Source organism: Lichenostomus cassidix, chromosome 28 (genome assembly GCF_008360975.1).
Source record: "Lichenostomus cassidix isolate B80296 chromosome 28, HeHo_3.0, whole genome shotgun sequence".
Lineage (NCBI taxonomy): Eukaryota > Metazoa > Chordata > Aves > Passeriformes > Meliphagidae > Lichenostomus > Lichenostomus cassidix.
The window spans coordinates 851,982-877,895 of record NC_139508.1 but is presented as its reverse complement, the minus strand read 5'-3'; the positions used below and the strand labels follow the sequence as shown (position 1 = coordinate 877,895).

Below are 25,914 nucleotides of genomic sequence, written 5' to 3'. Positions count from 1 at the left end.
AAGCTGGAGAACTCATGGGTTGGGATCAGGACAGTTCAACGGGGAAAAGAAAACAAGGAATTCATTCCCTGCTCCCCCTGCTCAGGTGTTCAGCACCTCCAGGAGAGCAGGGGACACAACTCTCAAAGTTCCTTGGGAGGGAAGAGGAGGGGAAGCTCTGATTTCTGCTCTCTGGGAGCAGGGACAGGATCCAGGGAATGGCTGGAGCTGGGTCAGGGGTTTGGGATGGAGATCAGGGCAAGGTTCTTCCCCCAGAGGTTGGTGGGCACTGAACAGGGAATGGGCACAGCCCTGAGGCTGCCAGAGCTCCAGGAGCCTTTGGACAATGCTCTGGGACAGGGTGGGGTTGGATCAATGATCCCTTCGTGTCCATCCTGTGATTGTGTGGGGACAATTAACCCTTCCCAGCCCAAACCAGCTGACAGCTCCCCTCTGTCCCCAGACGTGGACGAGTGCAGTGTCAACCGGCTGCTGTGTGACAACGGGCTGTGCAGGAACACCCCTGGCAGCTACAGCTGCACCTGCCCCAAGGGCTTCGTGTTCCGCACCGAGACCGACACCTGCGAAGGTAACGGGGCTGGGAGCAGCAGGGGCTGCCAAAACAGGGCCTGGAAACAGCTCAGGGTTGGGTTAATGGGGCCAGGGAAGCACCAGGAGCTGCAAACCACGGCCTGGAACCAGCTCAAGTTTGGGGTAATGGGGTAGGGCTAGCACCTGCAAACACCACAGCCTGAGCTCCTGACCTAGCCCAGTTTTGGGGTAACAGAGCCAGGGGAGCACCAAGAGCTGCAAACCATGACCTGGAACCAACCCAACTCTGGGGTAATGGGGCTGGGCCAGGCCAGCACCCCCCAGAGTCGTGGTCTGAGCTCGTGAACAGCCCAGTTTTGGGGTGATGGGGCCAAGCCAGCACCAGGACCTGCAAACCATGGCCTGGAACCAGCTCAGCTCTGGAACCAACCCAGCTCTGGGGTAACGAGGCTGGGAGAACACCAGGACCCACCAGAGCCATGGTCTGAGCTCCTGAACAGCCCAATTTTGGGGTAACAGGGCTGGGACAGCACCTGCAAACCCCACAGCCTGAGCTCCTGCTGGAACCAACCCAGTTTTGGGGTAATGGGGTCAGGGAAGCACCAGGACCTGCAAAACCACAGCCTGGAAGCAGCTCAGCTTTAACCTCCCTGCTTCCCCTCCCACTGCTTGGCTTTGGGATGGAGCAGCTCCAGCTTTGGGGTTGGGGGAGATTAACCTCATTTTAAGGGTTTTTTTCCTGTTTTTTAGTGACATTTCACACTCGGTTCAAAGCAGTGGGCAGCCAACCCCAAAACATCTGAGCCTGGAAACCAGAGTGATTTCTTCCAGGCCCACAAAATTTGAGCTTGAGGCCTGACCAAAATTGCAAGGTTTAGGGAATCTGATTGAAAGGCTGTGATTTGGAGGGGGAGAAATGTCTTCCTGTGCACAGAGGCCTCAAATATTTGAGAGCTGGCACTTTGCACAGAGTGTTTGGTGAAAAAAGCTGATTTTCTGTGAAGAGTGAAAAGTGGCCAATGCTGTGCAGCCACTTTTGTAATGCAGATTTTTTTACAATGCAGATTATATTACATCCCAGTATATTTCAATATTACATATTTCAGTATTTTTATTAAATATTAAATAATATAATATCAATTCAGAATATTAATATAGTTAATTATATATTAGTATATAATATTAATTTAAGTATGAATTTAACTATTATTTATATAGATTGTATATTTCAACATATTTTTAATATTATTATAATATTTAAAACTATGTAAAAACCAATTTAAACCCAGAATTCTTCACTCTCCTTGCTCTCTCCTCCTCCTGTTGTTGTCCCCCGAGGCTGTGTCCCTGTCACTGCTCCCAGTGACCCTCCCTGTGTCCCCTTGTCCCCTCAGACATCAACGAGTGCACCTCCAACCCGTGTGTGAATGGGCTGTGCAGGAACAACGCTGGCTCCTTCGCCTGTGAATGCTCCCCGGGCAGCAAACTGGACCCCAGTGGCACCATCTGTGTGGGTGAGCAGGGCCAGCTCTGCCCAGGCCAGGCCAGCGCTGCCAGGACACCCTGTGTGGTCACCTGGCCTGGACACCCTGAGTGGTCACCTGGCCAGGACACCCTGCATGGTCACCTGGCCTGGCACAGGGAGCTCTGCAGGGCAGGGATGGGTGGGAAATTGGGGAGGGTGGGGAGGGGCTGGGATGGATTTCCTGGAGAAGCTGTGGCTGCTCCATCCCTGGAAGTGTGCAAGGCCAGGCTGGATGGGGTTTGGAGCACCGTGGGACAGTGGGAGGTGTCCCTGCCATGGCAGGGGTGGCAGTGGGTGGCACTGAAGGCTCTGGGGCTCAGTCCGGTTTGTGTCCCTGCTGGAACAGCATCCTGAAGGATTAGTGACTCCAAGGGACAGCTCCTCCCAGCTCAGGGCTCCCACACGCTGGGGTTCCAGGCCTGGAGCAGCCCCTGAGCCCCTCTGTCCCTGCAGACAGCATGAAGGGCACCTGCTGGCTCAACATCCAGGACGGGCGCTGCGAGGTCAACATCAACGGGGCCACGCTGAAATCCGAGTGCTGTGCCACCCTGGGGGCAGCCTGGGGCAGTCCCTGCGAGCGCTGCGAGATCGGTGAGCTCTGCCACCTCTGCCACCTCTGCCACCTCTGCCACCTCTGCCACCTCTGCCAGCTCTGCCACCTCTGCCACTCCCAGGAAATGCTGGACACCCAGGGCAGGGTTGGCATGGAGAGCAGGGACAGGACTGGACTGGACTGATCCCCAGAGGGTGGTCGGGCACTGAGAGCCTCTCAGGGATTTTGGGGTGTCTGGGCAGGACCAGGAGTTGGGCTGGATGATCCTGGGGTCTCTCCCAGCTCTGGATGCCCCATGGTTCTGTGGGAGGCCTGGCAGGCAGGAAGCAGCTTTTCTCCACTGATATTCCTGTTTTTCCTGCAGACACAGCCTGTCCTCGGGGGTATGCAAGGATGAAGGGGGTCACCTGTGAAGGTAAAGAGCTGCAGGACATGGAAAACTGCTTTTCTTGGGAATGTGGGCATTGTTTCCTTGCTGCTCTCCTGCCTCTCTGAGGGATCTCCACTCTCTGGCCCTTTGTCTGTCTGTCTGTCTGTCTGTCTGTCTGTGCCCAGATCCTGCTCTGCTTGTGCCCGGAACACGTGCTTTTCATGGATCAGCTGCCACTTGGAGCCTGCTGGGCGGCTCTGGGCTCCTCCCAGCCCCTCCAGGAGCCACTGAAAGCCCCACTGGCCCTGTCCTGTGCCACCTCACCCCTTCCCTGTCCCTGTGCCCACAGATGTGAACGAGTGTGAGGTGTTCCCTGGCGTTTGTCCCAACGGGCGCTGTGTGAACTCTGCCGGCTCCTTCCGCTGCGAGTGCCCCGAGGGGCTGACCCTGGATGGCACTGCCAGGACCTGTGTGGGTAAGGACACCTCCCCTCTCCCACATCCTGGCCTCTCCATGTACCCCAGGAATTCATGGGAATTGAGTTGTACCTCAGTTGTACCCCCAAACCTCACAGCTGAGCCAGAATTTTATGTCCCCAAGCCTAGCCAGTGTGATACCATTGTCCTTCTTGGGTGGCCAAATAACCTCAGGGGTTAAAGACATGGCCCAGCAGCCCTAAAACACCTCCTGGGTACCCAGGGCCAAACCCCTGCCCTTTGCAGGGGCCACTGGTGCTTCCAGCACTGTTTAGGAAAAGCTGGATGTGGCACTTGGTGCCACACAAGGTGGTGTTGGGTCATGGCTTGGACTTGCTCATCCCAAAGCTCTTTTCCAACCTCGTTAATTCTGGGGTTCTCTGAGGGTCCCTTCTCTGGCCCTGCTGCCAGCAGTCCACGCTGTGGAATCCCTCCCAAAAAAGGGTTTTCTCACCGAAACGTGCCCTGTCCCCAGACGTGCGGGTGGAGCAGTGCTACATGCGCTGGGACGAGGACGAGTGCACCGAGCCGCTGCCGGGGAAGTTCCGCATGGACATGTGCTGCTGCTCCGTGGGCTCAGCCTGGGGCTCCGACTGCGAGGAGTGTCCCCGCCCAGGCTCCAGCGAGTTCAAGGCCATCTGTCCCCGCGGGCCAGGCTTTGCCAACCGGGGTGACGTGCTCTCGGGACGGCCCTTCTACAAAGGTGAGAGGAGCCAGGGCTGGGCTGGGCTGGGCTGGGCTGGGCTTGGCTTGGCTTGGCTGGGCTTGGTCCCTCTCAGTTCAGCCCCTCTCAGCTCAGCCTCTCTCAGCTCAGCCCTGATGCCTGATGGGGGGCTCGTGGAGATCCCCTGTCCCTGAATCCCCCTGATCTCCCCATCCCTGAACCCCTCTGATGGGCTCAGGCCTGCTCAGCTCAGCCCTGCTGCCCGAGGAGGCTCATGGAGATCCCCTGTCCCTGAACCCCTCTGACCTTCCTGTCCCTGAACCCCTCTGACCCTCCTGTCCCTGAACCCCTCTGACCCTCCTGTCCCTGACCCCCCTGATCCCCTCAGATGTGAACGAGTGCAAGGTGTTCTCTGGCCTGTGCACCCACGGCACCTGCAGGAACACCATCGGCAGCTTCAGGTGCATCTGCGGCAATGGCTTCGCTCTGGATGCTGAGGAGAGGAACTGCACAGGTGAGGGATCCTCTCTGGGCTGGCCTTGCTGCCTCTGGGGTTGCTCAGCAGGATGTGCTGATTTAGGCACTAATTTAGGGACGTGGGGAGGAGTCAAAGGCAGGACCATGAGCAGAAGTGTCCAAGGCCAGGCTGGATGGGGCTGGGAGCACCCTGGGACAGGGGAAGGTGCAGGGGTGGCACTGGATGGCGTTTAAACTTCCTTCCAACCCAAACCATCCTGGAATTCCACAATTCCCTAAGGCTGCTCCTGCCTGTGGGGTGAAGGACCAGCCCTGCCCTGGGGAGCAGCATCACTGCAGGGATGGGGAGCTCTTGCTCTACTCCCTGTGCAGTGGGTCTGGTGGGCAGTGCAGGCAGCCCAGGCTGGCTGTGGTGCTGCTGCTGGCCTGTCCTGCCCCAGGCCCTGTCCTTGTCCCCAGACATCGACGAGTGCCGCATCTCCCCCGACCTGTGTGGCCACGGCTCCTGCGTCAACACCCCGGGCAGCTTCGAGTGCGAGTGCTTCGAGGGCTACGAGAGTGGCTTCATGATGATGAAGAACTGCATGGGTGAGGCTGAGCAGCTCCAGACCCCCTGGCACAGGGCAGGGCATGGCCAGAAACACTTCCAAACACTCCCCAAACCCTTCCATGGATCAATCCTCCATGGGACACCCTGTTCCCCCCTGTTCCCCCTCCCACCCCACTCAGCTCTCAGTTATAGGGGTTCCCTTCACCTGCCCCTTTCATCTCCCTTTATCCTCACACAATTCCTTACAGCTCCTCTCATCTGTCCAAGGCTTGTTTTTATTCTGTCAGAGTCCCATCTGTTTTCAATTGAATAATTCTTGTTTGGAGCTTAAAAAATCCCATCAGTGACCTCAGTACCTCAGTTTGTCTCCAACAGCTCAGCCAGACTCCTGCTGTCCTCTAATTCCTGGCATTCCATGTTCCTCTCCTCTGTCCAGCCAGACTCACTTGTCTCACTGACCTGCTCTTAATATTCTGCTTTGGCTTGGACTTTCAAACCACTTCAAGCCATGATTCAACACCATCTATTTATTTTTCATGTTTTATTCTCTGTGCTCTTTAAATAAATCACTGCCCCTGGCAGGGGCTTTGTCTTTTCCGTGCAATTTGTAGCGTGGGTTCCCACAGCTCCCCCTGATCATCCTCCTCCTTCTGCTCCATTTCTGGGACACTGGGAATGTCACAGTCCTCACCCATGACCTGGTGCCTTCTTGCAGTAATCAGATTTCTGATCTTTATATAAGGATATAAATTTCATTGTTCTTTTCATTGTTCTTTTCACTGCTCTGTTTTTTTATTTAATGCTCACTGTTACCTGTCCAATTCCACTTTATCCTTTTTTCTGGGTGACAGGGAGCTGAGTCATCTCACCCCAAAGGGGGTGGTGACATTTTGTCATTGCCTGTGGTCAAGAATTAACTTCTTCCCACCTGTGTTTGGCAAAAGAATTTGGCTTCAGCCTCCTGAGGGAGGAATTCTTTCCAGCCTGGGGCTGGGGACAACAACAGCAGTGAAAATGCAGCCTGGGATTCCCCAGGATTAGGATCCCATGGATTCTGTGATAGGGACCTGTCACCCCCATTTTCAGGTGTATCCCAACCCTCTTTCCCTGAAAATCTCATCAGTGTTTAAGCCAAGTCAGGGAAAATATCCCATTCTTAATTTCAAGGCTGGAATTAGAAAAATAAACACATGGGAAGAAAATGGGTTCTTTAAATATATCCAACCTGAATCCCTTTCTCTGCTGTCCCTGAGGGGCTCTTGGGTTCTGCCAAGGTCACAGCATGAGCTGTGATTTCCCAACATTCAGACTCTGACCAGGACACCCCTGGATCCAAACCCTGCATTCCCTGTCACCTTTGTGAGGTTGTCTGGTTTGGGATGTCATTTTCCCATTTTCCCATGCAGATATCAACGAGTGTGAGCGAGACCCACTGCTGTGCCGGGGTGGCATCTGCATGAACACCGACGGCAGCTTCGAGTGCATCTGCCCTCCTGGGCACGAGCTGACAGCTGAGGGCAACACCTGCATCGGTGAGGGACAGGGACATCCCGTGGGAAATCCCTCAGGGAAACCCAGAATTCCTGCTGGGGGTGGGGGGATCTCCTTCCCATTCCCTGTGTGTCATGCCTGGAAGTGTCCCAGGCTTGGACCAGCCTGGTCTTGGGGAAGATGTCCCTTCCCATGTCCCTGACAATGTCCCTTCCCATGTCCCTGCCCATGGATGGTCCTCAAGGTCCCTCCCACCCAAAGCCTTCTGTGCTTCCATGATAAGTGTGTCCAGCTCATCCAGGAGGGACCAAGCTCATTCCCAGGATTTTGTTGCACTGTTATTCATTCTGCTGCTCTCTTTGACCAATGGGACAGATCCAGTTTGGAGCCCCAGGGGTGGGCATGGGCTGGTGGCTGGAGCGTGGCCTGAGCGTGGCCTGAGTGTGGCCTGAGTGTGGCCTGAGCATGGCTGGCTCCTCAAAGTGCTCCTGTCCCCTCAGACATCAACGAGTGCTCCCTCAGTGACAATCTGTGCCGCAATGGGCGCTGCGTCAATGTCATCGGCACCTACCAGTGCTCCTGTGACTCAGGATTCCAGGCCACGCTGGACAGGCAGGGCTGTGTTGGTGAGTTCTCCTCCAAATGGTCCTTCCAGAACCTTGGGAAGAGCCCAAAACCCTCCTGGGCTTGTGTGTGTTAGGGTGTTCAAAGGGGGAATATCCTGGGTGAATGACAGCCACAATGGTGCTGCTGGCAAGAGACTGTCACAGGCTGTGACAGCACTGCCAGGGCTTGGGGACAAGGAATGAGGGGTCTTCTTCTCTCTGGGGGTGATCTGTGTCCTCTTCTCCCACCCAAACTGCTGCCTGGGCTGTGGTCTGGGCAGGCCAGGGGTTGGGCTGGATGACCCCTGCAGGTCCTGCCCAACTCAGTTTTGTGGTTGTCCCCAGACATCGACGAGTGCACCATCACCAACGGGGGCTGCGACACTCACTGCTCCAACTCTGAGGGCAGCTATGAGTGCAGCTGCAGTGAAGGCTATGCCCTCATGCCAGACAAGAGGTCCTGTGCAGGTCAGTGACACCTTGGCTCATGCAGGTGCTGCTCCAGGGACTCCTGTGTCCCCACAGTTGGCTCCAGGGTGAGGAGTCTCACTGTCAAGTCCCTTCCAGAGTAGGGATTTTCCTGGATGGATGATTTTGCTTTGCACTGCCTTGCCCAACCCCTCATGATTTGGGATTTTCCCACCCCCTCATGCTCCCACATCACCTGTTCACTGCATTCACCTGGGTGTGGTCTTCTCTCTGCAGACATTGATGAATGTGAGGACAATCCTGACATCTGTGATGGGGGACAGTGCACCAACATCCCCGGCGAGTACCGCTGCCTCTGCTTTGATGGCTTCATGGCCTCCCTGGACATGAAGACCTGCATAGGTGTGTACCTGGCTGTGCCCTGGGCATGTCCCAGCTCTAAATTTATCCTGTCCCCAGAGCCACCCCGTGTCCTTGGGGTGTCCCATGGTTGGTGTTCTCCTGCAGATGTGAACGAGTGTGACCTCAACCCCAACATCTGCCTGCACGGCGAGTGTGAGAATACCAAGGGCTCCTTCATCTGCCACTGCCAGCTGGGATACTTTGTCAAGAAGGGAACCACGGGCTGCACAGGTGGGAGCTCCCCACCACACCTGGAGCCAGGGGGAAACACCAGGAAACACTGGGAAACACCTCCCACAGCTGCCATGGGGAGAGCCCCATCCTGGGGCTGTGTGGGGATGCTGTGGGGTGGGGATGCTGTGGGGTGGGGATGCTGTGGGGTGGGGATGCTCTGGGGTGTGCAGTGTGCTGGGCAGGCACAGAGGGCCAGGAGGGCAGGAATCCACCTGTACCCAGGTGATGGCCAAGCCAGCAGCCTGCCCTTCCTGCTGCACCTCTCCCAGAGCTGAGCTCCTCAGCTCCAGGGCACAACCCCAGGCAACCTCTCCCGCAAAGCTCTGCGAGCTCCCTGGAGCCCAAATCCCGGAATGAGATCAGCCCTGGCTCATCCCTGCCGTGCTGGGAGAGCTGAGCTGTGCCAGCCCTGCTGTCCTTCCTCTGCAGACATCGATGAGTGTGAGATTGGAGCTCACAACTGTGACATGCACGCGTCCTGCATCAACGTCCCCGGCAGCTTCAAGTGCAAGTGCCGCTCGGGCTGGCTGGGCGATGGCCTCAAGTGCAACGGTGAGTCCAGGGCAGGGGATCTCATCTCCAGCTGCTCTGCAGGCGCTGGGGAAGCTGGGCTGAGCTTCCACTGGAGCACCAGGAGATGGGGGAGCTCAGCCTGGAGGAAGGCAGGACTTGTGGCTCTGCACAGCTCCTGACAGGAGGGGACAGCCAGGGGGGACAGGCTGTGCTCCCAGGGAGCAAGGGACATAGAGGGAATGGCTTCAAGCTGCACCAGTGGAGGGTTAGGTTGTATATTGGGAAAATGTCTTCATGGAAAGGGCTGTCCAGCCCTGGCCCAGTCACCATCCCTGGAAAAATTTAAAAGCTGTGTAGATGTGGCGCTTGGGGACATGGTCAGTGGCTTAGCAGTGTCCTGGTCATGGCCATAGAGGCTCCCAGGGATGTGTTGGAGCTTCCATAGTGCCCAGACAGTTTCCTGGGCCATTTGTGTCCAGCTGCAGCTGCCTGGGCACAGGGGAAAGGCAAAAAAAAGTGTCCAAGGCCAGGTTGGACAGGACTTGGAGCAACCTGGGTGAGTGGAAGGTGTCCCTGGAAGTGGAACTGGATGATCCTTAAGGTTCTTCCCACCCAAACCACTCCATGGTTCCATGCTAAGCGAGTCCAGCTCACCCAGGAGCCAAGTCCATTCCAGATTAGCCAGGCCAGGCCATGACAGGGTGTTGTCCCTCCCAGACCTGGACGAGTGTGCGACTGAGGAGCACAAGTGCAACCTGAATGCCAACTGTGTGAACACTCCTGGCTCCTACCGCTGCGCCTGCCGTGATGGCTTCAACGGCGACGGCTTCTCCTGCTCCGGTGAGCCTGGGATGGAGTGGGAATGGGACTGGGAGGTGGGATTGTGGGATCAGCCCCTCTGAGCCACCAGCCTTGCTTGGTGCTGCCTGTGCCTGGGGCTCCCCAAAGCATGGGGCAGCCAGGCCTGCAGCTGGCAGCTCCAGCAGGGATTCAGCAGCTCCTCAGCACCTCCTCAGTGTAGGGATCCATTGCATCCTCAATGTAGGGATCCATTGCATCCTCAGTAGGGATCCATTGCATCTTCAGTAGGGATCCATTGCATCCTCAGTGTAGGGATCCCTCACAGCTTCAGTAGGGATCCAGCACCTCCACAGCTCCTCCTCAGCACCTCCCCCCTGGTGTCTGGGGAGGATCAAGGCCATGGCAGGGGTTGCAGCCTCCCAGCAGTGGGAGGGCACAGCTCCTGGATCCCTGGGCTGGCTGAGGCAGCTCCCAGCCCTGGGTGGACACTGTCCCTCCCTGCAGACGTGGACGAGTGCGCTGACAACGTGAACCTGTGTGAGAACGGGCAGTGCCTCAACGCCCCTGGAGGGTACCGCTGCGAGTGTGAGATGGGCTTCAACCCCACCGAGGACAGCAGGGCCTGCCAGGGTGAGTGCCCCGAGCTCTGACCCCTTCCTGGCCTTCTCTGTCCTCTGCTGTCACCTCCTGACCCCAGCACCTGCTGAGGTGCCACCTCCTCCACTGGCAGCAGTTGGTCTCCAGCCTTCAGAGAGGCTGGACTGAGCCTGGATTCCTGCAAAATGGAAAGCCAGGAGAACAGGGGTGAGAGTGGGAGAGGATGGAGTGGTCCAGTTCCCTCAGGAGATTGTCTGCTGTGGCACCAGTACTCCCTGGGATGGGTTGTGCCAACTCAGGAAGTGGCAGCTGGACAGGCCTGTCCTGGCCCTCAGTGGCCCTACCAGAGCCTGTCCCCAGCTGTCCCTGTTTTGCAGACATTGATGAGTGCACCTTCCAGAACATCTGTGTGTTTGGCACCTGCCAGAACTTGCCTGGGATGTTCCGCTGCGCCTGTGACGATGGATATGAGCTGGACAGGAGTGGGGGCAACTGCACAGGTCAGGGCTCCTGCTGAGGGTCCCTGCTCCAGGGTCTGCTGGGGCAAGCTGGCCATTGTCCCTGAGCTGGGTTTGGCTCTGGGAGGGGACAGGAGGGATGGCTGGGGGTGGCTCTGGGCAGGGTGGTGAGAGGGCACAGGGTGAGGTGTGTTCTGGAGGGGCTTTGCCTCACATGTGGGGCACCGTGGGGTGGACATGCAGCCTGGGCACAGAGCTCAGGCTGGGCAGAGCTCACCTGGCTCTTCAGTGTCCATCTGTCCCTCCTTTCAGACATCAACGAGTGTGCAGACCCTGTGAACTGCATCAATGGGCTCTGTGTCAACACCCCAGGCAGCTACCTGTGCAACTGTCCCCAGGACTTCGAGCTGAACCCCACTGGGGTGGGCTGTGTGGGTGAGTGGAACCTCCCACCCTGTGCCTTGGGGTCCTTCTTGGTGGTCCCTGGTAGCTGCAGCTGGACACAGTGAGGGTGGCTGTCCCTGTGTCCCTGGGAGTGTCCAGGGCCAGGTTGGACAGGGCTGGGAGCAGCCTGGGTTGGTGGAAAGTGTCCCTGCCATGGCAGGGGTGACACTGGATGATCCTTCAACCCAAACCATCTGGGATTCTGTGATCCCACACAGCTCCCAGCAACCCCCAATTTTTCCTTATCCCTGGAAGATTTCCCATTCCTTTGCAGCCCAAGGCAGGGGGTGGAACAGGATCATCTTTAAGGTCCATTCCAACCCAAGCCAATCCATGATTCCATTCCTCCTTCACCCACAAGTTCTCCAGGAGAAGCTTTGCTCACCCAGGCCTGTCTCTGCAGATACCCGGGTTGGGAATTGCTTCCTGGACACGCAGGATCGAGGAGATGGAGGAATCTCCTGCAGTGCTGAAATCGGAGTGGGAGTCACCAGAGCCTCCTGCTGCTGCTCCCTGGGCCGTGCCTGGGGCAACCCCTGCGAGCTCTGCCCTCCTGCCAACACCAGTGAGTGGGGACAGCCTGGGGGAGCCTGGGCTGGGGAGGAGGGAAGAGAGGCTTCCCGATGGATTCTCAACCCAGACTGGAGGTGCTGAGCTCAGGATTTGCTGCTCCACCCAGGGCAGGGCAGAGTTGAGGTGGGATGGGGGAGAGCAGACTGTTGTGTCTGGGGGATCCAGGTTGGGATCACTCATTCCCAGTGGGGTGGGCTGGAATGTGGGATCACCCCTCAGGGTGGGCAGGCTGTGGGGTGGCTCAGTTTGCTCAGGAGCAGCTCCATCTGGGCTCCTGCCACAGCCTCACAGCCCATTCCTGCTGGGATTCTCCTGGCTCTCCCACCCGTCCTGGCTCCTGGAAGCCTCTCAGCTCAGCCCCACACTGCCTTTTTCCACAGCTGAGTACAAGACCCTGTGCCCTGGGGGAGAAGGGTTCCGGCCCAACCCCATCACTGTCATCCTGGAGGGTGAGTTTCCCCTATTCCCACGGCCCTTCCCAAGGGACTGGCATGTCCCCAGCCCTGTGGGGACACTCTGTGCCATGGCACAGGGCTGGTTGGGTGGCTGTGACCACCACTTGGTGGACACCAACATGGCATGGCTGGGGGTGGAGGGATGAACCCTCTGGAGCTTCAGGGGTGGCACAGACAGTGACAATGTCCCCTCACTGTCTCTCCTCAGACATCGACGAGTGCCAGGAGCTGCCAGGGCTGTGCCAGGGCGGGAACTGTGTCAACACCTTCGGCAGCTTCCAGTGCGAGTGTCCCCTGGGCTACTACCTCAACGAGGACACCCGCATCTGCGAGGGTACCGGCGTGGGGACAGGGGTGGCACCTGTGCCAGGGGCTGGGGACAGCAGGGATGGCACCTTGTGTGTGTGCCAGGGCTGGGTGTGCATCCCAGCTGCCCCAGGAATGGTTGGGAACATCCCTTCCCTTTTCCCTTCCCCTTTCCTTTCCCCTTTCCTCACCACCAACCTGTCCCCATGCCAAACCCATCCACCCCTCGTGCCCAGCCTGTCCCCACCCCACCCCGTGCCCCTCTCCAGCCCTGCCCAGCACTTTGACTCCTTTACCCTGCAGATATCGACGAGTGCTCTGCCCACATCGGCATCTGTGGCCCTGGCACCTGCTACAACACCCTGGGCAACTACACCTGCGTGTGCCCACCTGAGTACATGCAGGTCAACGGGGGAAACAACTGCATGGGTATGGCTCCAGATCCCTGGGAAAGGCTCCAAATCCACGGGGAATGGTCTGGATCTGGGAGGAGGGGTCTGGCACTGCCCTGTGCCCAGCCCTGGGGCTGGGCTGAGGGGATGGAGCAGACCTGGGAACAGGGGCTGGGATTCAAAGCTGGATGTGGCACTCAGTGCTCTGCTCTGGGTGACACATCTGTCATGGGTTGGGCTCGGTCTTGGTGGCCTTTCCTCCCATTCCTGGGGCTGGCAGTGCCATTCCCAGGGCTGGCAGTGCCATTCCTAGGGCTGGCAGTGCCATTCCCAGGGCTGTGCCATTCCCAAGCCTGGCACTGCCGTTGCAGACATGAGGAAGAGCGTTTGCTATCGCAACTACAACGACACCTGCGAGAACGAGCTGTCCTTCAACATGACCAAGAAGATGTGCTGCTGCTCCTACAACATTGGCAAGGCCTGGAACAAACCCTGCGAGCCTTGTCCCACCCCTGCCAGCCGTAAGTGCCCTCAGGAGGTCCTTGTCCCACCCCTGCCAGCCGTAAGTCCTTCCCATATGATCCCTGTCCCCTCGATTTTCCCGTTTTCCCATGAAATTTGGGGCATGGACACCAACAAGGTAAATGGGGAGAAGGGACAGTGCCCTGGGGATGACTGCAAGCACAGTGGGGATCCTCTGCTGCCTGTCAGACCCCAATTCCAGCGCAGCTGTCCCTCGCTGGGCACAGCCATGACCTTGGTGTTCCCTTTCCAGCCGAATACCAAATCCTGTGTGGGAACCAAGCCCCCGGATTTATCATCGACATCCACACAGGGAAGCCCATTGGTGAGTAAATCCTCACATGCTGCTGATGCTGTGGGGCATTCCTGGGAATGCTGAGGGTGTGGGTCATTCCTGGGATGCTGAGTGGGGATGCTGAGGTTGGATTGTGTGCAGATATCGATGAGTGCAGTGAGATCCCAGCCATCTGCACCAACGGCGTCTGCATCAACCAGATCGGGAGCTTCCGCTGCGAGTGTCCCATCGGCTTCAGCTACAACAACATCCTGCTCATCTGCGAAGGTAACACATCCTGGTGGGAATTCCAGCACCTCCCACTGCCCAGGGGCTGCCAGCAGCTCCCCAGGGGGTGAATTTTGGGATATCCTGCCTAGGATCAGGAGTTGGACTCCATGATCCTGGTGGTTCTGTTCCTGCTGGGTTGGCAATCTCAGGCACCAGTGCTGCCTCAACCATTCCTGAGAGTCCCAGCTGGATTTATCCCAGTGTTCCCAGTGCCATCCTGGTTCCCCTGTGCCCTCTGTCCCCACAGACATCGACGAGTGCAGCAGTGGGGAGACGCTGTGCCAGCGGCACGCCGAGTGTGTCAACATCCCGGGGAGCTTCCGCTGCGAGTGTGCCACCGGCTACCGCCTGTCCCCAGGGGGGGCCTGCGTGGGTAAGGGGACACGGCTGGGACACGGCTGGGACATGGCTGGGACACGGCTGAACACGGCTGGGACACGGCTGGGACACGGCTGGGAAACACCTAGTCGCACCTGGTCACATCTGAGACACACACCTGGTCACACCTGGGACACACCAGGACACACCTGGTCACACACCCAATCCCATACCCTTTTTTTGGGATGGCAGCACATAAATCCTGTTTGTGAAGTCACCTCTCCAAAACCAGGGCAGGGCTCTGCTGTCCCCACCTGTCCCCTCCCTGCCCCTCACCTGGACCCCCCTGGCTCTGTTTCAGGTCGCAACGAGTGCCAGGAGATCCCCAACGTGTGCAGCCACGGCGACTGTGTGGACACTGAGGGCAGCTACGTCTGCATCTGCCACAATGGCTTCAAGGCCACTGGGGAGCAGACCATGTGCATGGGTCAGTGTCACCCCAGGACAGTGCCAGGGACAGCCAGGTGTCTTCTCGGGCTGCTCCTGTGCTGTGCAGCCCCCTGGATGCTCAGGTGTGACTTTGTCCCCTCAGACATCGACGAGTGTGACCGGCAGCCCTGTGGCAATGGCACCTGCAAGAACACCGTGGGCTCCTACAACTGCCTCTGCTTCCCAGGCTTCGAGCTCACCCACAACAACGACTGCATGGGTGAGTTCCCTGCAGCCCTGACCCCATGGATGCCGCGGGGTGTCACTGGGATCCGCCCTGGGTGGCCGTGTGTGGCCCAGGTGACACTCTGACACTCTTGCTCTGTGTCTCTCTTGCCGTTTCCCGCTGCTCTCCCTCCCGCAGACATTGACGAGTGTTCATCCCTGGTGGGGCAGGTGTGCAGGAATGGGCAATGCATCAACAGCGTCGGCTCCTTCCAGTGCCTGTGCCAGGAGGGGTACGACCGCACTCCTGATGGCAAGAACTGCGTGGGTGAGTGTCCCCTCAGTGTCCCCTCAGTGTCCCCTCAGTGTCCCCTCAGTGTCCCCTGCAGTGTCCAGGGTCAGCCAGCCTGGTCAGTGCTGTGCCATATGATCCCCAAGCTGATCCCATCACTGGGATTCTCCAGAATCACTCTCAAGTTCTCTGGAACAAGACCCTGGTCATTTAAATGCCCATGGAGAGCTGGACTGTCCCCTCCCTGCCTCCATCTCCCTCCTGGCCTGTCCCTCTCCATGTGGGACCTGCAGGCAGTGGGAGAAATGTCCTGCTATGCCCTAAAGTCAAACCAGGAATGCCCTGGGAACCACCCTGGGAATGTCTTTGCTGTTCCCTGTCACCTGTGGGGCACTGTGGTGCACTCATGGCATTCCCAGGAGCTCAGAGCTGAGCCCAGACCCCATCCCTGTCTGTTTCCCTCTCTGCAGACATCAACGAGTGTGTAAGCCTGCCTGGCACCTGCTCCCCAGGCACCTGCCAGAACCTGGAGGGTTCCTTCCGCTGCATCTGCCCGCCTGGCTATGAGGTGCAGAATGACAACTGCATCGGTAAGGGTGGCTCTGTCCCCCTGTCCCCAGCATGGCCCCTGGACACCTGGGCCTGTCCATCCCAGGGGCATCACCACTCCCAAAGCCCTTCTGGGAGCCAGGCCAGACCTGCTGTGGTGGCACAGAGGGCTCAGGGGTGTTGCTGTGCCCATTTTCATCACCCATTTCCCCTGAGGGAGGGTTGAGGGGTGGGGCAGGGGTGGTGTCTGACCCCCAAACTTCACCCCCACCTTGTCCTAACAACCTCTGACTGCTCCATGCATCCCTGCTCCTCACAGACATCAATGAGTGTGAAGAGGAGCCCAACATCTGCCTCTTTGGGACATGCACCAACACCCCTGGCAGCTTCCAGTGCGTGTGTCCCCCGGGCTTCGTGCTGTCCGACAACGGCCGCCGCTGCTTCGGTGAGCTCAGCCTCTCCTGCCGGGCAGGGAGCAGAATTCCCGGGATTCTCCCTGACCTTGGCATGTCCCCATCCTCCCCCAGACACTCGCCAGAGCTTCTGCTTCACTCGCTTTGACAACGGGAAGTGCTCTGTGCCCAAGGCCTTCAACACCACCAAGGCTCGGTGCTGCTGCAGCAAAATGCCAGGGGAAGGCTGGGGAGATCCCTGCGAGCTGTGCCCGCAGGAGGGGAACGGTAGGAATGCTCCAGGGGATGGGGATGGGGGTGTCCCTGGGGCAGAGATGGGGGTGTCCCCATGGGAGAGGTGGCTGTGTCCCTATGGGAGAGGTGGCTGTGTCCCCAGGGGACTTCCAGAAGCCTCTAAAGCCCATTTCAGCTGCTGGGAGCAGAATTCCTTCAGCACCTCTGACTTCTCTGCTCTCTTCCAGTTGCCTTCCAGGAGCTGTGTCCATATGGCCATGGGGCCATCCCAGGCCCAGGTGACACCCGGGAAGGTGAGGCTGGATGGAGGGATGAGGAGAAATTTGGGGCTGGGGGGTTGTTATGTGGAATCAACCAGAGCAGGGTGGGATCCTGGGGGGACACAGGACTGGGCGTCCCCCAAAGCCCACGTGCTCCCCAAGGGTTCATCCCTCAGCTCTGGAGAGGCAACATCTGGAACTCCAGGGATGCCCTGAGCATCCAGGATAGAGCTGTTTGTGGCTGGGTGAGGCCTCACTGTCCTGTTGTCCCTCTGTCCCAGATGTGAACGAGTGCTCAGAGAACCTGGGCGTGTGCATCAACGGCGCCTGCATCAACACCGACGGCTCCTTCCGCTGCGAGTGCCCCTTCGGCTACAACCTGGACTACACCGGGGTCAACTGCGTGGGTGAGGCCTCGGGGGGCTCTGGGAGGCTGGGAGGGTCTGTGTGCAAACCCTGCTCCCTCCTGCTCCATTCCCCTCCCTCTGGAGGTGATGGATCAGTGTGCAGGGAGGGAATCGCTGTTCTCCCCTTCCCTCCACCCCAGCTCTGCTGGGACAGTTTGAGGGCTCTCCCTGCGAGAGCCCAGCCCTTCCTCATCCTCATCCTCCTCCTCCTCACCACTCTGCTGTGCTCCCCAGACACGGATGAGTGCTCCATCGGCAATCCCTGTGGGAATGGCACCTGCACCAACGTGGTGGGAGGCTTTGAGTGCGCCTGTGACGAGGGCTTCGAGCCAGGGCCCATGATGACCTGCGAGGGTAATGACCTGTGGGACAATCCCCTCCTTCCATCCATACTGGGATGCTGTGGAAAAGCTGGATGGGGCTCCTCTCCACACTGGAGCCCTGGAGGAGGCCTGGAGCCCTGGATAAATGTGGATTCTGCCTCCCCAGGGAGCTGCAGCCTGTTCCCATCCAAGCTGCTGGGACACCACAAGTCTGTCCCTCTGCAAGGGGACAGCATGGCAGGAGGCCTTGGTGGGGCAGAGTTCTCATGGGATGGATGCCCAGGGAGGGTGGCTGTGACCTGGGGAGGTCCTGGCCCTGCTGAGACCCCCGAGCTGATCTCTGTGCTCTCCTCCTGCAGACATCAACGAGTGCTCCCTGAACCCTCTGCTCTGTGCCTTCCGCTGCATCAACACCTTCGGCTCCTACGAGTGCACCTGCCCCTCTGGGTACGCCCTGCGTGAGGACAGGAGGATGTGCAGAGGTAAAACCCCTTCTGCAGCCAGCAGGGCATGTCCCCAACTGTCCCCAGCCCCTGCACTTGGCCAGCTGTGCATGGGGAAGGTGGGAATTCTGCACTGGCATCTCTGGGTTTTTCTCACTGTCACCCACCTTGTGTCCTGCTGGTAGGGAGGAATTGTCCCTGGGAGGGTGGGGAGGTTTTCCCTGGATTCCTGGAAGTGTCCAAGGCCAGGCTGGACACCTGGAGCACCCTGGGATAGTGGAGGTGTCCTTGCACATAACAAGGGTGGCACTGGACTAGCCCAACTCATCCCATGACATTTTCTAAGCCAGCCTGGCCTGAGGCTGCATGGATGGATGGATGGATGGATGGATGGATGAATGAATGAATGAATGGAGCAGTACAGGGGGACAGTGCTGGGGCTGGAAGGCTGGCAGGGTGGGCAGGGGGCTCTGATGGGATCTGGGGTGGGCAGGGGGCTCTGATGGGGTCCTGTTGCAGATCTGGACGAGTGTGCAGAGGGGCTGCACGACTGCGAATCCCGAGGGATGCTCTGCAAGAACCTCATCGGGACCTTCATGTGCATCTGCCCTCCTGGGATGCAGCGCAGGCCTGATGGAGAGGGGTGCACAGGTACAGGGCAGGCTGGAGGATTCCTGGGGGATGGAGAGTGACCTTTCTGAGGAACCATCCATGGAGCTTTGTTTTGCACCCTTCTTTATTTTATACCCTGCTCTGGGAGAGATCCAGGGTGGGTGGATATTTTTCCCTGGCTATGTGGATATTTTTCCCTAGCTAGGTGGATATTTTTCCCAGGCTGGGTGGATATTTCTCCCAACTGCCCAAAGCCACGGCAGTGATCCTCAGGGGCTCAGTGAGGGCATTCCAAAGGGGCTGGGGAGCTGGGAATGTTGGTGGCTGGGCTCAGCAGGGCTGTGTGTGTGGTGCCTCCCTGGCAGATGAGAACGAGTGCAGGACCAAGCCTGGGATTTGCCCCAACGGGCGTTGTGTCAACACGGCTGGGAGTTATCGCTGCGACTGCAACGAGGGCTTTGAAGTCAGCCCTTCAGGCACTGAGTGCATCGGTAAGGATGGCCTGGGGCTGCTGCAGCCCCTCCTCGGCAGCACAGAGGGATTTCTGGGTGTTCAGGGGGGCTGGGATAGCGGGAGAGGGATTTGGGATGAGGGATGGAGGGGCAGGACACAGGGAAGGGCGTCCTGCTGACAGATATTGGGATATTGGGAAATAATTACTGGCTGTGAGGGTGGGGAGGGCCTGGGATGGAATATCCAGAGAAGCTGTGGCTGCCCCTGGATCCCTGGAAGTGCCCAAGGCCAGGCTGGACAGGGCTGGGAGCAGCTTGGGACAGTGCAAGGTGTCCCTGCCATGGCAGGGGTGGCACTGGATGGGCTTTAAGGTCCTCCCACCCCAAACCATCTGGGATTCTTTGCTCCTGAGCAGGAAAGTTGTTGGAGCATCACCTTCCCCTTTACCCAAACCCCACCCTGCCTGCTCTGTCACCCTGGTGCTGGCACTGCCTCACATCCTGCATCTGTGTCCCTTTCCTGTGCCCAGACACTCGCCAGGGCTTCTGCTTCACGGAGGTCCTGCAGACCATGTGCCAGATGTCCTCCACCAACCGCAACCTGGTCACCAAGTCCGAGTGCTGCTGCAACAGTGGCCGCAGCTGGGGCCCTCAGTGTGAGCTCTGTCCCCTCCCTGGCACTGCCCACTACAAGAAGATGTGTCCTCACGGCCCTGGCTACTCCACGGACGGGAGAGGTGAGTGGGGGCAGCCCTGCAGGGCAGGGGGGGCACGGGGACAGGGTGGAGTGTAGATATTAAGGTGTTAAATCTGGAAAATGAGATGGGATTGATTGGGAGTCAAATGTAACTTCCCGTGGAAATGATGGGAATGCACAGAGTCCTTCACTCAGCCTCCAACCTGCTCTGGGGAGAAACCCCACGCTGCCAGGGAATCTGCAGAAGGTTTCTGCTTTGTGGAAGTTCAGTCAGAAATCCCATTCATCTTTGCAGCTCTCACTTTAATGTTTATTGGCAGTGGGGAGCTGCCAGACCGTGGTGCCAAAATAACTCCGAGGCACTTGTCCTGTGTGAGTTACCTGATAACAAACATCACAGAAGCTGTTGGGGGTGTGAGCTGCCCTGGCACCGCAGGGACACAGCAGCTGTGGCACTGACAGCTTTCCTTCCCTGCACAGACATCGACGAGTGCAAGGTGCTGCCCAACCTGTGCAGGAACGGGCAGTGCATCAACAGCATCGGCTCCTTCCGCTGCCACTGCCGCCTGGGCTACACCCCGGACATCGCGGGCACGGCCTGCCAGGGTGAGCCCCGCGCAGCCCCGGCCAGCCCCAGCCTTCCCCCGCTGCTCTTCAACCCCCCTGGGACCCGCCCTGCCCCCGGAGCTGTGGGTCCTGCAGGGCTCGGGGTACTCCGCCCTGTTTTGTGATCCTGTGCTCCTCAAAGTCATCACGGTGTGGTGTTTAACTCCTTAAAAATGGAGAGTGAGACTGGGGTGTTCAAATGGAGAGTGGAAATGGGGTATCTCACCCCTGAGCCACAAAATGTGGGATCACCTTGTGTCCAGGAGTGGACTGAGTGGTCCAAAGGGGTGGAGGGGGCCAGCAGCTCAAACTGATGTATTTTATCCCTGGAGTGCAGATCTGGACGAGTGTAACCAATCCCCAAAGCCCTGCAACTTCATCTGCAAGAACACCGAGGGCAGCTACCAGTGCTCCTGCCCCCGGGGCTACATCCTGCAGGAGGATGGCAAGATCTGCAAAGGTACAGAGCCAGGAGGAGGAGCAGAGAGCTGGGGCAGCTGGGGAGAGGGGGCAGAGCAGCCAGATGTGGGAAAATATCGGCAGATGTTGCTGAGGCATCTCAGTGAGAGGAGCCTGGCCTGAGGATCTGGGAGAGCCTGGGAGGTGTGGATTGCAGGAGAGGCAGGGAAACATCTCTGCATCTTCCCGATGTGTCTGTGTGACCCTGAGTGGGGAGAGGCTCATCCCTCTGGCTGTGTGGCTCCTGGGGCTGGAACTGTGCATCCCTGGGGACACTGAGGTGTCACAGCCTCAGGGGGATGAGCTGGGACTCTTTCCCTTGTCCCTGCAGACCTGGACGAGTGCTCCACCAAGCAGCACAACTGCCAGTTCCTCTGTGTCAATGTCATCGGGGGCTTCAACTGCAAGTGTCCCCCTGGCTTCACCCAGCACCACTCGTCCTGCATCGGTGAGTGACAACATTCCCTGAACATTCCATGGAGCAGCTCCAGCTCAGGAGAGGCTTCCCAGCCCCAAACTCTGCCTCTGCCCCTCTCCAATCACCCTGGCAGTGTCTGCATTGCCCCTGGGCTGAGCCCTACGGCCTGAGGTGGCCACAGGGCTGGGGTGGACTTCACCATGGTCAGGAGGGACGTTCAGGTGGCCCCAAAGGCCTGCTGGTGTTTTGCAGATAACAACGAGTGCACAGCCCAGCCCTCGCTGTGTGGGGCCAAGGGGCAGTGCCTGAACACCCCAGGCAGCTACAACTGCGAGTGCCAGAAGGGATTTTCCCTGGACAGCTCTGGAGTCAACTGTGAAGGTGAGTTTGGGGCTCCAGGAAGTTCATGGAGAAGAATTCCCAGGGCACCCTGGAGGCTCAGTCCAGATGGGAATTCAAGGAGAGTTTGGGCAATGCTCCCAGGCTCAGGGTGGGGTTGTTGGGGTGTCTGGGCAGGAGCAGGGGTTGGGCTGGATGATTCTTGGGGTTCCTCCCAGCTTGGGATATTCCATGATTCCATGGGGAGGGTCTGTGGGGCAGCAGAAACTCCCATGGGGAGCAGAGGAGAGGTCAGTGCCTGACCTGCCTGGACAAACGCTGGCTCTGGGAGAAGCAGCCAGGGAAAGGAATGATCCCACAGCCCCAGGAGAGATCCCAGCAGTGGGGCAGGGCAGGGGGTCTCACCCGTGTGTCCCTTTGGTGCAGATGTGGACGAGTGTGACGGGAACCACCGGTGCCAGCATGGCTGCCAGAACGTCCTCGGGGGCTACCGCTGCGGCTGTCCCCAGGGCTACGTGCAGCACTACCAGTGGAACCAGTGCGTGGGTGAGTGGGGGTGTCCCCTACCTGGGGGGTTTGTCCCCTACCCGGGGGGTTTGTCCCCTACCTGGGGGTGTGTCCTGTACCTGGGGGTGTGTGTCCTGTACCTGGGGGTGTGTCCTGTACCTGGGGGTGTGTCCCATACCTGGGGGTGTGTCCTGTACCTGGGGGTGTGTCCTGTACCTGGGGGTGTGTCCCCTACCTGGGGGTGTGTCCTGTACCTGGGGGTGTGTCCTGCCGGGGGGTGTGTCCCCTACCTGGGGGTGTGTCCTGTACCTGGGGGTGTGTGTCCTGTACCTGGGGGTGTGTCCTGTACCTGGGGGTGTGTCCCATACCTGGGGATGTGTCCTGTACCTGGGGGTGTGTCCTGTACCTGGGGGTGTGTCCCATACCTGTGGGAGGAATCTCTGTGGGATGATCTAGCTGTGGGATCTATCCTGTGGGGTGAATCCTGTAGCTGTGGGAGTTACCCTGTACCTGTGGGGGACATTCCATGACTCCTCCCTGATTGCCACAGATGAGAACGAGTGCTCCAGCCCCACGGCCTGCGGCTCTGCCTCCTGCTACAACACCCTGGGCAGCTTCAAGTGCGTCTGTCCCTCGGGCTTTGACTTCGACCAGGCCTTCGGGGGCTGCCAGGACGTGGATGAGTGCTCAGCTGGGGGAAGCCCCTGCAGCTTTGGCTGCTCCAACACCGACGGTGGCTACCTGTGTGGCTGCCCTGGGGGCTACTTCCGAGCAGGACAGGGGTAAGGCAGTGCCCACGGGGCATTCCTGCTGGGAATTCCTGGGGGATGAGGCACGAGGAGTCCTCAGCTTCTCCCAGTCCTCGTGCTGGCAGCATCTCCTGCTCCCCTGATCCCGGGGTTGGTGCAGCTGCCAGCAGATCCACCCAGAGCAGGATGGAGATTAATTAATCCGTTAATTAATGAAATCACCTCGTTCTGGTCTCTCCCAGGCACATGCTGTGCCGTGTCCCACACCCTCTGGGTGTTTCCCACATGGAGAACCCGGGGATGGTGACATTCCCATTGGAGTCATGGATCTGAGGTGTGTCTCTCTGCTCTTCTGCCACCAGACACTGCATTTCCGGCCTGGGATTTGGGAAAGGTCCCTACCTGCCTGCACCCCAGGAGGAGGATGAGGACAACCTGCTGTCCCCTGAGACCTGCTATGAGTGCAAGATCAATGGGTACCCCAAGAGGGGCCGACAGCGGCGCAGCGTCAACGGCACTGAGAGGCACCAGGTGAGACATCCAGGGTGCCTGCAGGGGCTGGAGCAAGGCAGGAGCTGAATCCCTTTGGGAACGGGGCTTGGAAGGAGAATGGCCCTGAACTGATCCTCCCTGGGCGTGGGGCTGTGTGCTGGGGGTTCAGTGCCAGAGACACAACTGGGACACCGAGAAACTCTTGTAGGAAGAGAACTCTTCCTCCCGGTCCTCTGGTCCTTTGGGGAGTCCTCTGGTCTTTTTGGGGCTCCTCCTGTGATCCTTTTGGGGCTCCTCCTCTGATCCTTTTGGGACTCCTCTGGTCCTTTGGGGAATCCTCTGATCCCTTTGGGACTCCTCTGGTCCTTTTGGGGCTCCTCTGATCCTTTTGGGGCTCCTCCCACACCAAGAACTCTTGAAGGACCAAACCCAAGGACCGTGGAAATCATTGCTGCTTCTCAGAGCTGATTTGGGGCCGAATTTCCCATAATAACCCCACCTTCCCCTGACCCTGATCTCCCCCTGCCATCCCTAAACTCCACTCTGGTTCCTCCCCAGGAGCACGCCGTGAACTTGGCCAGCATGGACGTGGAGGCTCCTCTGTCCATGACGCTGAACCTGTCGGAGTTGGCGCACAAGGAGCACATCCTGGAGCTGCTGCCGGCCGTGGAGCCGCTGGAGAACCGCGTGCGCTACACCATCGCCCAGGGCAACGAGGAGGGCTTGTTCCGCATCCACCACAAGGAGGGGCTCAGCTTCCTGCACCTGGGCCGCAAGAGGATCCCGCCGGGCACCTACCTGCTGGAGATCGTCAGCGTGGCTCTGCCCCGCCGGCGGGAACTGCACAAACTCGAGCACAGCAACCACCTCGACTCCTTGGCGGGGGAGCTGGGCCAGGCGCTGAGGATGAAGCTGCAGCTCCAGCTCTACTAAAGCCACGAGAGATCCCCCAGTCCTCCCCGACAGCGCAGCCCTGCCCCTGCCAGCCACCCGGAACAACGAACCGAACGGCTCCTCTCCTGCCACCGCCGGGACAGCCACGGGAAGTGTCCTGCTGGGATCAGCCACCAGAGGGACAGCCCGTGGGAAGTGTCCCTGTGGGATCAGCCACAGCTGGGACAGCCACGGGAAATGTCCTGCTGGGATCAGCACCCACTGGGACAGCCACGGGAAGTGTCCCTCTGGGATCAGCCACCGCCAGGACAAACAATTGGAAATGTCCCTGTGGGATCAGCCAAAGGAAAGGTCCCTCTGGGATCAGCCAGTGCTGGGACAGCCACAAGGAATGTCCCAATGTCCCTGTGGGATCAGCCATGGGAAATGTCCCAATGTCCCTGTGGGATCAGCACCTTCTGGGGATGCTCTGCTCGGGGGTTTGCCTGAGCTGAACTCCAAAGGACCAAGCCTGAGTGAATCCTTTGCAGTTCTCCATCAGCCTGTGCACAGCATGGGATAAAAGGTGCTGATTCCCGGGAAAACAGTGCTGATTCCCGGGAAAAATGGTGCTGATTCCCGGGAAAATGGTGCTGATTCCTGGGGAAAATGGTGCTGATTCCCGGGAAAATGGTGCTGATTCCCGGGAAAATGGTGCTGATTCCAGGGAAACAGTGCTGAATCCCACAAAAACGGTGCTGATTCCCAGGAAAAACGGTGCTCATTCCCAGGAAAAACGGTGCTGATTCCCACAAAAATGGTGCTGATTCCTGGGGAAAATGGTGCTAATTCCTGGGAAAATGGTGCTCATTCCAAGAAAAATGGTGCTGATTCCTAGGAAAATGGTGCTGATTCCAGGAAAAACGGTGCTGATTCCTGGGAAAAAGGTGCTCATTCCCACGGAACTGCCTCATGCCTGCCCGAGGTGGTGTTGGTTCCTGGCCAGCGTTCGTGCACTGTATCCATCCACCCTCCCGTATTTATGGAAAACCACCAAAGGGATGCTTGCTCGGTGTTGTCAGGAGTGCATTTTCCTGTATTTTTACCTTTTTCTGGAGGGGTGGGAATTTTTCCTGGTTGGCTGCCGCCGCAGGGGTGGGGGGTGTGTGTGTTTACTGTATCGGGGCTCCAGGCAAACTTGAAAACTCTTCAAAGCAGCTCCAGACTCTGGATTTTACAAGAGTCCCAGAGCTTGTGACAGGATGGGTGGCCTGATGTTTGGGATTTATTTTTTTTTATTATTATTTTTGGTTTGTTTTTTTCCAACAGGTGCTTTTTTTTTAAAAAAAAAAACCAAAACCCAAAAACTATTATTAATAATAAATTAGCAGAGCTGGGTTTGTGTGTGTGTGTTGAGCCAAAGTCTCAAAGCTCGAGGTTTCCTCTCTTCCTCTCTGGTGTGGTGTTTTGGTTTGGTTTGTTGTTTTGTTTTTTTATTTTTTTAAATTTTTTTATATTGACATTTCTTGCTGGTTGGTTTTTTGGGGGGAAAGTGTCGAAACCCCAAACCTGTGCCCCTTGTCCCGCACAGAGAGGTGGCTCTTTGTGAAATTCCTTTTTTTGTATCAGAAGCAACAGCAACAATAAAATTATTTTGGGTTAAACGGGGCCATGTCTTTGTGTGACACAGCCTGGGGGTGGCAGGGACTGTCCAAGTCCAACGTGGAGCTTCTGTGGGATAGAGTTGGGATTGTCCAGCCTGGAGAAGTCCAGGGAGAGCTCAGAGCCTTTCCAGTGCTTAAAGGAGCTCCAGGAGAGCTGGAGAGGGACTGGGGACAAGGGATGGAGGGACAGGACACAGGGAGTGGCTTCAAGGTGGAAAAG

The 25,914-nt window shown here is 58.2% G+C and overlaps 1 protein-coding gene across 2 annotated transcripts in view; it reads left to right on the top strand.

Annotated features, from left to right (window-relative positions):
* Nucleotides 1-25,698, top strand: part of LOC146426052 (fibrillin-2-like) — an 83,522-nt gene extending 57,824 nt beyond the window's left edge. For both annotated transcript variants that reach the window (XM_085040157.1, XM_085040158.1), the window contains 48 exons: nucleotides 443-568; nucleotides 1,926-2,045; nucleotides 2,510-2,647; nucleotides 2,974-3,024; nucleotides 3,329-3,454; nucleotides 3,931-4,158; nucleotides 4,508-4,633; nucleotides 5,056-5,184; nucleotides 6,553-6,678; nucleotides 7,138-7,263; nucleotides 7,588-7,710; nucleotides 7,948-8,073; nucleotides 8,179-8,304; nucleotides 8,737-8,859; nucleotides 9,538-9,660; nucleotides 10,126-10,251; nucleotides 10,596-10,718; nucleotides 10,989-11,111; nucleotides 11,524-11,685; nucleotides 12,074-12,142; nucleotides 12,357-12,482; nucleotides 12,758-12,883; nucleotides 13,218-13,367; nucleotides 13,622-13,693; nucleotides 13,805-13,930; nucleotides 14,181-14,306; nucleotides 14,613-14,738; nucleotides 14,844-14,960; nucleotides 15,105-15,233; nucleotides 15,668-15,787; nucleotides 16,066-16,191; nucleotides 16,274-16,426; nucleotides 16,621-16,686; nucleotides 16,935-17,060; nucleotides 17,295-17,414; nucleotides 17,743-17,865; nucleotides 18,346-18,477; nucleotides 18,804-18,929; nucleotides 19,421-19,627; nucleotides 20,068-20,193; nucleotides 20,531-20,653; nucleotides 20,984-21,100; nucleotides 21,323-21,451; nucleotides 21,836-21,955; nucleotides 22,467-22,698; nucleotides 23,028-23,196; nucleotides 23,716-24,680; nucleotides 24,766-25,698. In XM_085040157.1, coding sequence (XP_084896283.1) covers nucleotides 443-568; nucleotides 1,926-2,045; nucleotides 2,510-2,647; nucleotides 2,974-3,024; nucleotides 3,329-3,454; nucleotides 3,931-4,158; nucleotides 4,508-4,633; nucleotides 5,056-5,184; nucleotides 6,553-6,678; nucleotides 7,138-7,263; nucleotides 7,588-7,710; nucleotides 7,948-8,073; nucleotides 8,179-8,304; nucleotides 8,737-8,859; nucleotides 9,538-9,660; nucleotides 10,126-10,251; nucleotides 10,596-10,718; nucleotides 10,989-11,111; nucleotides 11,524-11,685; nucleotides 12,074-12,142; nucleotides 12,357-12,482; nucleotides 12,758-12,883; nucleotides 13,218-13,367; nucleotides 13,622-13,693; nucleotides 13,805-13,930; nucleotides 14,181-14,306; nucleotides 14,613-14,738; nucleotides 14,844-14,960; nucleotides 15,105-15,233; nucleotides 15,668-15,787; nucleotides 16,066-16,191; nucleotides 16,274-16,426; nucleotides 16,621-16,686; nucleotides 16,935-17,060; nucleotides 17,295-17,414; nucleotides 17,743-17,865; nucleotides 18,346-18,477; nucleotides 18,804-18,929; nucleotides 19,421-19,627; nucleotides 20,068-20,193; nucleotides 20,531-20,653; nucleotides 20,984-21,100; nucleotides 21,323-21,451; nucleotides 21,836-21,955; nucleotides 22,467-22,698; nucleotides 23,028-23,196; nucleotides 23,716-24,090 — 6,308 coding nt within the window. In that variant the 3' untranslated portion in view covers nucleotides 24,091-24,680; nucleotides 24,766-25,698. The remainder of the gene's footprint in view (nucleotides 1-442; nucleotides 569-1,925; nucleotides 2,046-2,509; nucleotides 2,648-2,973; nucleotides 3,025-3,328; nucleotides 3,455-3,930; nucleotides 4,159-4,507; nucleotides 4,634-5,055; nucleotides 5,185-6,552; nucleotides 6,679-7,137; nucleotides 7,264-7,587; nucleotides 7,711-7,947; nucleotides 8,074-8,178; nucleotides 8,305-8,736; nucleotides 8,860-9,537; nucleotides 9,661-10,125; nucleotides 10,252-10,595; nucleotides 10,719-10,988; nucleotides 11,112-11,523; nucleotides 11,686-12,073; nucleotides 12,143-12,356; nucleotides 12,483-12,757; nucleotides 12,884-13,217; nucleotides 13,368-13,621; nucleotides 13,694-13,804; nucleotides 13,931-14,180; nucleotides 14,307-14,612; nucleotides 14,739-14,843; nucleotides 14,961-15,104; nucleotides 15,234-15,667; nucleotides 15,788-16,065; nucleotides 16,192-16,273; nucleotides 16,427-16,620; nucleotides 16,687-16,934; nucleotides 17,061-17,294; nucleotides 17,415-17,742; nucleotides 17,866-18,345; nucleotides 18,478-18,803; nucleotides 18,930-19,420; nucleotides 19,628-20,067; nucleotides 20,194-20,530; nucleotides 20,654-20,983; nucleotides 21,101-21,322; nucleotides 21,452-21,835; nucleotides 21,956-22,466; nucleotides 22,699-23,027; nucleotides 23,197-23,715; nucleotides 24,681-24,765) is intronic.
* Nucleotides 25,699-25,914: the final 216 nt, after the last annotated feature.